Source organism: Mustela nivalis (genome assembly GCF_964662115.1).
Source record: "Mustela nivalis genome assembly, chromosome: X".
In the NCBI taxonomy this organism is placed as follows: Eukaryota; Metazoa; Chordata; class Mammalia; order Carnivora; family Mustelidae; genus Mustela; species Mustela nivalis.
The window spans coordinates 7,180,213-7,190,836 of record NC_139040.1 but is presented as its reverse complement, the minus strand read 5'-3'; the positions used below and the strand labels follow the sequence as shown (position 1 = coordinate 7,190,836).

The window sequence follows — 10,624 nt, the reverse complement described above, 5'->3', positions numbered from 1 at the left end:
TCAGTATTGCTAATCATCAGGCAGATGCAAGTCAAATCCACAATGAGACATCATGTGTTAGATTGGCTGTTATCAAGAAGACAAGAGATAACAAGTATTGGCGAGGATGTGGGGGAAAGAGAGCTCTCCTGCACTATTGATGGGAGTGTAAAATGGTGCAGCCACTGTGGGAAACAATATGGAGACTCCTCAAAAAATAAAAAAATAGAACTACCATATGATTGAGCAAACCCACTTCTAGGTATACATCCAAAAGAAATGAAACCAGGATCTCAAAAGAGATATGCGTACTCCCAGATTTTTTGCAGCATTAGTCGTAACAGCCAAGGCATGGAAACAATCTAAGTGTCCACAGACCGACGGATGTTAAAATGTGAGATACATATGTGTTTACATATATATGTGTGTATATATGTATACACATGTATGTACATACACACATGCACACACATGTGTATACATATATGTGTGCACATACACATATATTTATACATACATGCACATATATACATGCATATACCCATGTATGTACATATATGTACACATATACACACAAATATATACATATACAGAGAGTGGAATATTATTTAGCCATAAAAAAGAAAGGAAATCCTGCCATTTGCCACATGGACCTTGGGACCATTAAGCTAAGTGAAATAAGTCAGACAGAGAAAGACAAGTACTGTATGCTCTCACTTAGAGGTGGAACCTAAACACTGAACTCAGAGAGAAGAGGTGGCTGCCGGGGAATGAGGGGTGGGGAAAATAGGGAGATGTTGGTCAAAGGGAGAAATTTCAGTTATAAGGTGAAGTTTTGGGGATCTAAGGTACAGCATGGTGACTACAGTTAGCAATACTGTATTGTATACTTGAAAGTTGCTATGATAGGAGAGCTTTAATATTTTTATCATAACAACAATAATGTTGTAATGGTGTGAGCTGAAGAATGTGTTAACTAAGCTGATTGTGGAAATCACTTCACAGTATATATGTGTATCAAATCATCACATTGTACATGTTAAACTTACCCAATGTTACATGTCAATTATATTTCAATAAAGCTACGGAAAGAAAAGAAATACAATGTGAGCCACATACGTAATTTAAAATTTTCTAGTAGCCACATTAAAAAAGATCAAAAGTAACAGCTGATATCGATTTTTTTTAAGATTTTATTTATTTATTTGTCAGACAGAGATCACAAGTAGGCAGAGAGGCAGGCAGAGAGAAACTGAGAGAGGGAAGCAGGCTCCCCGCTGAGCAGAGAGCCCGATGTGGGACTCGATCCCAGGACCCTGAGATCATGACCCGAGCCGAAGGCAGCGGCCCAACCCACTGAGCCACCCAGGCGCCCTGATATCGATTTTTTAAAAACCTTATTATTTAACCCAATATAGCTGACAGATTACCATTTATAGTCTCACGATTATAAAAAAATACTAATAATAAATAAATAAAATAAATAATAATAAAAAATACTAATGTGAGGGGTGCCGGGCTGGTTGTCAGAAGAGCGTGTGACTCTTGACTTGGGGTTGTGAGTTCAAGTTCACAATTGCTGCATTGTGATGCAGCAATTACTTAAATAAATAAACTTAAAAAATATACTAGCATGAGGACAGAAGCGTGGACTCTGTGGGCTTGTTCCTGGCATTTTGGTCTTCCCTGTTCCTTCCTTGTGCAATGTGGGGGGACCATAGTTTCAGATGAGCTCCCAGAAGGGGAATGTGGCTCGCTCCAGGCCTCAGAGGCATCAGAATACAGTTAGCTTCAAAAATGACGAGTTTAGAGAGACTGCTTCTCCCTCTCCCTCTCTCTGCTACTCTGCCTGCTTAAGTTCTCTCCCTGTCAAATAAATAAATAAAAATCTTAAAAAAGTGACAAGTTTGATAAGAGTGTTCAGACCAAAAAAATTAATGCAAAGCTGCATGATGGAGTTTTTCAGCAGCATAAAGAAGGTCTTGAAATGTGTGTAACATACAGCAATTATAAACCATTGTCAAAGCCTTAAAAATATGTTAAAATTACAAACGTCAGTGAAGGATTCTTATCACATAGTGTATAGAGTATGTGCCTGTGAATTTGGAGTTTGTGGAAAATATGGAAAGAAAGAAGACACTGTGGGATGCCTGGGTGGCTCGGTCCATTAAGCAGTTTGCTTTGGCTCAGGTCATGATCCCAGGGTCCTGGGATTGAGCCCCACATCCGGCTCCCTGCTCAGTGGGGAGCCTGCTTCCCCCGCCTCCTCTCACTAGTGCTCTCTGTATCTCTGTCTCTCTCTCTCAAATAAATAAATAAAATACTTTTAAAAAATTAGAAGAGAAAGAAGACGTTGCTGCTCCATTTAATAAGCGATCAGAAAATACTGGAAGTAATTGACATTCCAACCACAGAAGTTGCAGAAAAAAATGAAGATAGGGTGATGATTTAGATTTTGATACTGATTTAGATGACACAAAGACAATCAAATAGATTAATACATTAAAAATCAGTTGGAAAACACGAAATTCTTAACAACTTTTGACTTTCGAGGGTTTTACAAAAAAACTCTGTGAAGTCCTGATATGAGAAATAGCAAAAACCTATAGAAAACAGGCTAAGTTTATACATTGATAATATAAATTATGTATGATACTGAAATAATTATGAAACTTTCATCCAGAGTTTTCTCATAATAAGTTTTTAAGTAGTATACATCAGAATACATGCCAAAATGAGTATTAGGATATCATATTGCAGTTCATGGAAATTATCTAGAAGAGTATACTACCTATCATCCGACTAAACAAGCTTCAGAGTTGGTGGTTGTGTAAGAACTACCTCATGGGGAAATCAGATGATATCATTATAGCGTAACCTCAGAAATCCGTCCTCAGTAAGTGCCTTTTGTTCGACTGCTCTCCCGTAAATGGCCCACATGACAAAGCCCCCTTACTCATTACGTTTGCTTGTTTTAAAGAAGCTTGTTATAGACATGCTTGTTATAAACTCCATTTGTTTTTTATTTTTTATAATAATGTTTAACAAGTATATAGCAGTTTTTCTTTGAAAGTATTTTTACATACCCGATCACATTTTTACCTTTCTTCTCTTGTGAAATATACATATGAGGAAATTATATAAAATGCACATGTAAAGTTTAATACATAGTTATAAAGAAATGTCACACATCTATCATCCAGATGAAGAAACTACTTTTTAAAAAATTTTTAATTTTTTATAAACATATATTTTTATCCCCAGGGGTACAGTTCTGTGAATCGCCAGGTTTACACACTTCACAGCACTCACCAAAGCACATACCCTCCCCAATGTCCATAATCCCACCCCCTTCTCCCAAACCCCCTCCCCCCAGCAACCCTCAGTTTGTTTTGTGAGATTAAGAGTCTCTTATGGCTTATGGTTTGTCTCCCTCCCGATCCCATCTTGTTTCATTGATTCTTCTCCTACCCACTTAAGCCCCCATGTTGTGTCTCCACTTCCTCGTATCAGGATGATCATAGGATAGTTGTCTTGAAGAAACTACTTTTAAACAAACAAAACTACTGACATATATTGGATTTTATTTTTCCTTTTAAATCTTTGAAATCCATTCTGGATTTTATTTTATTTTACTTTAAAGATCTTTTAAATTTATTTAATGGAAGGAGAGAGAGTGCACAGAAGAGTGAGCGAGAGCGAGAGAGAGAAAGAGCACAAGCAGGGGGAGTAGCAGAGGGAACAGCAGAGGGAGAGGGAGAAGCAGTCTCTCCACTGAGCAGGGAGCCTAATGCGGGGCTCGATCCCAGAGCCCTGAGATCACGACCTGAGCTGAGGGCTTCACGGACTGAGCCACCCAGGTGCCCCGCTTTCTGGATTTTATACCTACTGCACATCTCAGTTTGGACTAGCCACATTTCAAGGGCACAATAGCCACTCGGGCCTAGTGGCTACTGCATTGGTCGTCATAGCCCTAGAGCTCCATAGTCCAGTGGAAAATAAAGACTCTCCAAGAAGTAACACTTGGGTCATAGCCACCATGCTGTGAGTTGTTCTGGAGTCACAGTGGAGAGGGAGAGGTCATGCCCTTTTATTTTATGGCGAAATTCTTCAAAAGAGCGATGTCTGTTTATTGCCTCTGTTCTGTTACCTTCCATTTATATCTTTCTTCCTATAAAGTGTCTTCTCTTCCCCCATAAATCTACTGAAACTGAAATCGCCCAAAGATGACCTACGTCTCCAGCTGCTCTCTCGCAAGTCTTCCCAAGTTTGAGTTCACGTCCCAATCACGAGAACCACCACGACAGAGCAGGAGGCTCTAGTCCAGAATGTAGTTGTGGTTATCGTTGTCTGGTTATAGAATGAGGCTAGCATCCCCCTTGCAATGAGGCAGTGGTCGGCAGGGCTGAGGAGATCAGGAAGCACAGGCGTGGGAAGAAGCTGTCAGCCGCGTTCTCAGCAGCCGACAGCGCCGGCGGGCGCTCGCTCCGAACCCCCCGCGGACTTCTTGGCCGCCACCTGCTCCTGCTTCTCCTTGTATTTTGACTTCCCAACGGCATAGAACCCTGGCGGCAAGACAATCTGGGAACTAGGGCTTCCAGGCCTCCCGCCCCCAGGAGGGAGTGACGGGGCTGATTCTTACCGACACTATCTGGCACAGGCGCGAGCTTCAGTCCTCCATCCTACTCCTCTTCTCTTTCTTTCCATGTCTCTTGCACACCTCTTCCGGACCCCTGGGCATCTCAGTGAACACACTTGGAATCCGTTTGGACTTCTATCTTTCTGACAACTCGCAGATAGTCCCGGAACCCTCAGGTCGTCCGCCGGCCCTCTCACACTTTCCCTCCTTCCCGTTCGTTTGTCATTCCCACGGGCTCTGACTCCCGTCCGGTTTGGATAATCAGAGAAGCCTTTTGAAGTGCTCGCCTTTGATCGGCCCCCCTCGACTCCCCTTCTCTCCCTTCCCCATGTACTACGACTAGGAGTAAAAGGAGCTAGCAACATCTGAATTAATTTTTTTTTAAAGTATGTGGACTTTCATTTTTTTTAAGGTTATTTATTTTTTAAGTAATCTCTTAGCCAACATGGGGGCTCAAACTCACAACCTTAAGATCAAGAGTCTCCTGCTCTCCCAAGAAAGTCAGCTGGGTGCCCCAATATCTGACCTGATTCTACTAGTGAGATGAGCAAATTTACATACTATTGCTATAAAAATATTGTTTAGCTTAAGTGTTCAGAATGAGAGTCCCTACAGACTCTCTAATGGGCTTTTGCTCTGGGTTGCAAAAAGCTGCTGTGGGACTATTAGGGGTCTGGGGAGGCAGAAAACTGAGCTCTCGGGGCGCCTGGGTGGCTCAGTGGGTTAAAGCCTCTGCCTTTGGCTCAGGGCATGATCTCAGAGTCCTGGGATCGAGCCCCGCATCGGGCTCTCTGCTCAGCGGGGAGCTTGCTTCCTCCTCTTTCTCTCTGCCTACTTGTGATTTCCGTCTGTCAAATAAAAAAAAAAGTACATTTATCTTGGGGCACCTGGGTGGCTCAGTGGGTTAAACCTCTGCCTTCGGCTTAGGTCCTGATCTCAGGGTCCTGGGATCGAGACCCACATCGGGCTCTCTGCTCAGCAGGGAGCCTGCTTCCTCCTCTCTCTCTGCCTCCCTCTCTGCCTGCTTGTGACCTCTGTCTGTTAAATAAATAAATAAAATCTTAAAAAAAAAAAGAAAAGAAAACTGAGCTCTTTTCCGCCTTTACTTTTACTGTGTGGCTTTGGACAAGTCACTTCTGAGCCTCCTTTTCTCCTGAAGTAAAGTGAGATGGGTAGGCTGAACTATCATTTTCCAGCCCTTTCCCCCCCACTCCATTGGCAGATAACTTAAAAAACACATCATATATCATGTTTGATTTGAGGACTGAATGCCTATTAACATGGCCAAATTAGATCAGTTTCTCCATCTGGCTACAGCTCATAATAGGTAGTTTTATTTCACTTGTCTTACAACAATAAGCCCAACAACTGTATTCATACCATGAGCCCCTCAAGATGACGTGTTCCAGAAAAACATGCCCTCGCCCACTTCTTTACCAAGTCGCTACCTGAGAGCTGACAATAGCTTCTTTCCATGAAAACACCAACTCTTCTCTGATCGTACGAACTTCTCCAGCTTTTCCACAGTTTCACACCTTGCTAGAGAGACGTCTTAACACTTAAGTGTCTGGATTACTGATTGATAGACATTTGAAAATGTTGCTCTCTGTACTTATCATTTATTTTTGAAGACTTTTTTAAGAGCAGTTTTAGGTTTTCTACACAGGCTCCTCTTGCGTCCATTGCGCGCACACACCGAGCCCCCTCCGTGCCCAGTGTCCCCCACCGGAGTGGTGCACTTGTCACAGCCGATGGCCTACACTGACACGTCATAATCACCTCACTTCCAGAGTTTACCTTAGGGTTCGCTCTCGGTGTTGTGCCTAATGTAGATTTGGACCAAAGTATAATGACCCTAACCCTAACCACTGATTTGTTTATGGTCTCCGTAGTTTTGCCTTTTCCAGAATCTCCTACAGTAGGCATCACACGGTACATAGCCTTTTTTAGTTTTTTTGTTGTTGTTGTTAACTTAGTAAAATATATTTAAGGTTCCTCCATGTCTTTTTGTGGCTTGAAAGCTCATTTATTTTTAGCGCTGAATAATATTCTATTGCCTGGAGGTACCATAATTTGTCCATTCACTTACTGAAGGACATCTTGGTTGCTTCCAAGTTTTGGCAATTATGAATAAAGCTGCTATAAATATCCATGTGCAGGTTTTTCTGTAGACATAATGTTCATCTCCTTTGGGTAAAGACCAAGTAGCGTGATGGGGATTGTATGGAAGAGTATGATTAGTTTTGTGAGAAATCACCAAATGTCTTCCAAAGTGGCTGTACCATTTTACATTCCTACCAGCAAAGAATGAGATTCCCCACGGCTCTACATCCTTGCCAGCGTTCGGTGGCTGTCAGTGTTTGAGATTTTGGTTGTTCGAATAGGTGTGTGGTGGTAGCTCATGGCTCTTTTCATTTGCATTTTCCTGATGACATACATGGATTATCTTCTCATATGCTTTTCTGTCATCTCTATATCGTCTTTGGCGAGGTGGCTGTTTAGGTCTTCAGCCCATATTTAAATGAGGTTTTTTGTTTTCTTGTGATTGAGCATTAAGAGCTCTTGGTATATTTTGGGTATCTCCAAATATACCATATGTGTCTTGTGCAAATATTTTCTTGCAGACTGTGGCTTGTCTTATTCCCTGGACAGTGTTTTTCATGGAAAACGAAGTCCAACTTTTCAGTTATTTCTTTTGTGGATCATGTCTTTGGCGTTGTATCTAAAAAGCCATCATCGTACCCAAAATGATGTAAGTTTCCTCCTGTGTTATCTTCTAGGAATTTTATGGCTTTCGGTTTTACAATTAGATTTGTGATTCATTTGATTAATTTTCACGAAGGTTGTAAAGTTTGAGTCTAAATTCTTTTTTTTTCTTCCGCATGTGGATGCCCAGTTGTTCCAGGACCATTTCTTATCTCTATTGTATTGCCTTTGTTCCTTTGTTAAAGATCAGTTAATTGTATATGTTTGGGTCTATTTCCGGGCTCTCTATTTTGTTCCATTGATCTATTTGTCTATTCTTTTTCCAACACCACACTTACAGTAAGTCATGAAGTTAAGTAACATCTGTCCTCCAACTCTGTTCTTCTTCGATATCATGTTAGCTGTTCTGGCGTTTATCTTTATAATGTATATCAGTTGTTTAATATTGACATAAGAAGGAAAGCTTCAGGCTGCTCTTTGAAACATTTCTTTGCAGATGACACTTTCTGGATCGGGGTAGATTTTATTCCTAGTAAATGAATAGACAAATTATATATTCATTACTTTATTATCTCTTTTAAGGCTGGCTTTTGAAGTCTGAGAGATAGTGACCTGTTTTATCTGAGAATGTTGGTTAATCACAGGTCATGGATCATAAGAATTATTATCATTTTTGTAATCCTCAGTCACAGGCTGTATATCAGCATCAGTGTTCCTTATATTTTCTGTCTTTAACCTAGTATACTGGGGCCTGGGTGGCTCAGTTGGTGAATCTTCTGCCTTCGGCTCAGGTGATGATCTCAGGGTCCTGGAATTGAGCCCACATTGGGCTCCCTGCTCAGCGGGGAGCCTGCTTCTCCCTCTCCATCTGCCTGCCTCTCTGCCTACTTGTGCTCTCTCTCTGTCAAATAAATAAAATCTTTAAGAAAAAACCTAGTATATTAAAGATGAAAATTAAACGTATATGATAAGGATAAAAACAGTTTCTGCTCTCTACCAACCAAAACCCTGAAGTCAGCTGTTGATAGAGATGCATTATGAACAAGCTCATCTATTTTTTTTGAGATTTTATCTGTTCATTTGAGAGAGAGAGAGAGAGAGAGACTGAAGGCAAAGCAATAGAGAGAGCTCTGGATTGGGGGAGGGGCAGAGGGAGAAGGAGAGAGAGGAGGAGCATGTGGAGCCACTGAGGCACCTCCAAACTCATCTGTTAATCAACCACCACACTCACACTTGATACTTAATTTGAAATGGAAACCAAACATTAAAATAATTAATTAAAATGGATGATTTGCAGGCTTAGAGGGAGCAGGAAAAAGAGAGATAAACTTTTTCTTTTATTTGACAGAGGAGTGAGAGACCGCAAGCAGAGGGAGCAGCAGAGGGAAAGGGAGAGGGAGAAGCAGGCTCCCAGCTGGGCAGGGAGCCTGACGGGGGACTCGATCCCAGGACCCTGAGATCATGACCAGAGCCGAAGGCAGATGCTTGACAGACTGAGCCACCCGGGCGTCCCTATAAAGAACTGGCTTTTAACAAAATTTAATTCCAGTATAATTAACATACAGTGTGACATTGTTTTTGGCTGTACAATATAGTGATTCAACAAGTCTGCACATTACACAGTGTTCATCACAGTAAGTGTATTTTCTTTTTTAAAGTAACCTCTATGCCCAAGATGGGGCTTGAACTCAAAGACCCTGAGTCCACGAGCAATGCGCTCTACCAAACCGAGTCAGCCGGGTGCCCCCATTTAGTTTCCTAATCCCCTTCACCTATTCCACTCCTCCCCTGAGCCCCCTTCCCCTCTGGCAACCGCCACTTTGGTCTCCATATTTAAGAGCCTGGTTTTTAATTTGTCTCGTTTTTAATCTGTTCCTTTGTTTGGTTTTTAAAATTGTATAGTGGACTGATTTTTTTTTTAAGATTTTATTTATTTATTTGTCAGAGAGAGAGGGGGGGGGAGAGAGCGAGCACAGGCAGACAGAATGGCAGGCAAAGTCAGAGGGAGAGGCAGGCTCCCTGCAGGGCAAGGAGCCCGATGTGGGACTCGATCCCATGACGCCAGGATGATGACCTGAGCTGAAGGCAGCTGCTTAACCAACTGAGCCACCCAGGCGTCCCTAGTGGACTGATTTTTAAACATAGAAATTAAAACAGGCACAGTGGCCACCATTACCACCCGAACTCTTAGGACATGTTTGCAGATCCCTGAGTGTTTGTGAGAAGCACTGGGGTTAGTGATCTCTCAAGAATATTCTAGCTCTAATGTTTTATGTGACTATGGATTAAATTGCTAAAGGGCTCCGTGAACTGGAGAGACGCAGATTACTCTACCTTGTTGGAATTCTGGCAGTTATGGTTGTTATGAGAATAAAGACTCAATGTTTTGGAATTCTTAATTTCAGTTATCCTGAGAAATTGTACGCCTCTTCCATAATGTGGTGGTTTGCTTCCTTTCTCACTTTCATTTTAGTTCCGCTATTATATTGTGTTGGGAAATTCTAGGAGGGAGAGGGGAGTCTGCAAGGACGACAGCTGAATACAGGAGGAGAGATCTCTGCCATTTCTAAAGGTAAATTAAGTGTTATAAAATGTCAACAGGAAGTAATACTTTATCTCATGGTTATCTGATTTCTGTCTTTGATTCAAGGTTGCCTTTTTTCTCATCTTGGTCTTGTGAAAAGACAGCATTATATCGAGCATTTCACAAGAAATGTCAATTCTATAGTTATTCTCATTTGTGTGTTTTAACACAGAGAGCTTGTGGAAAGTGTGAGAAAATGCTGCCTGTTTAACCTGACTGAAAACAAACTGGATCCGACTGAAATAGACAGGAGATAAATATGAGAAGATTAAAAACGTTTTTGCCTTCTGTGCTTCCTCACCAAACCTTCTTGGTAGTGAGTTTTCTTAGATCTTGTGTTTGTCTGTTTGGCATCCATTCATTGACAGGCCAAACTAGTGGCCAGAGTTCTCTGTTCACATCCTTTCTTATGATCCAGCTTTGGATACATGGATAAAGAAAGAGTAGTGTGTGTGTGAATGTGTGTGTGTGTATGTGTGTGTGTGTATGAGTGTGAGTGTGTGTGTGTGTGTGTTCACCCCCCCCCCCAAAAAAAAACCAGAGTGGAGTATTTTTTTTAAGATTTTATTTATTTATTTGACAGGCAGAGATCACAAGTAGGCAGAGAAGCAGACAGAGAGAGAGGAAGAAAAGCAGGCTCCCCGCTGAGCAGAGAGCCTAACTTGAGGCTCGATTGCAGGACCCTGAGATCATGACCTGAGCCAAAGGCAGAGGTT

At 41.7% G+C, this 10,624-nt stretch overlaps 1 protein-coding gene across 1 annotated transcript; it reads left to right on the top strand.

Annotated features, from left to right (window-relative positions):
• Positions 1 to 1,706: 1,706 nt before the first annotated feature.
• LOC309855702 (uncharacterized protein C9orf85-like) lies at positions 1,707 to 2,011 on the top strand (the record flags this gene model as incomplete). The annotated part of the gene is made up of 2 exons (XM_082716253.1): positions 1,707 to 1,783; positions 1,879 to 2,011. 2 exons carry the CDS (start codon positions 1,707 to 1,709, stop codon positions 2,009 to 2,011), a joined length of 210 nt encoding a protein of 69 aa, XP_082572379.1.
• Positions 2,012 to 10,624: the final 8,613 nt, after the last annotated feature.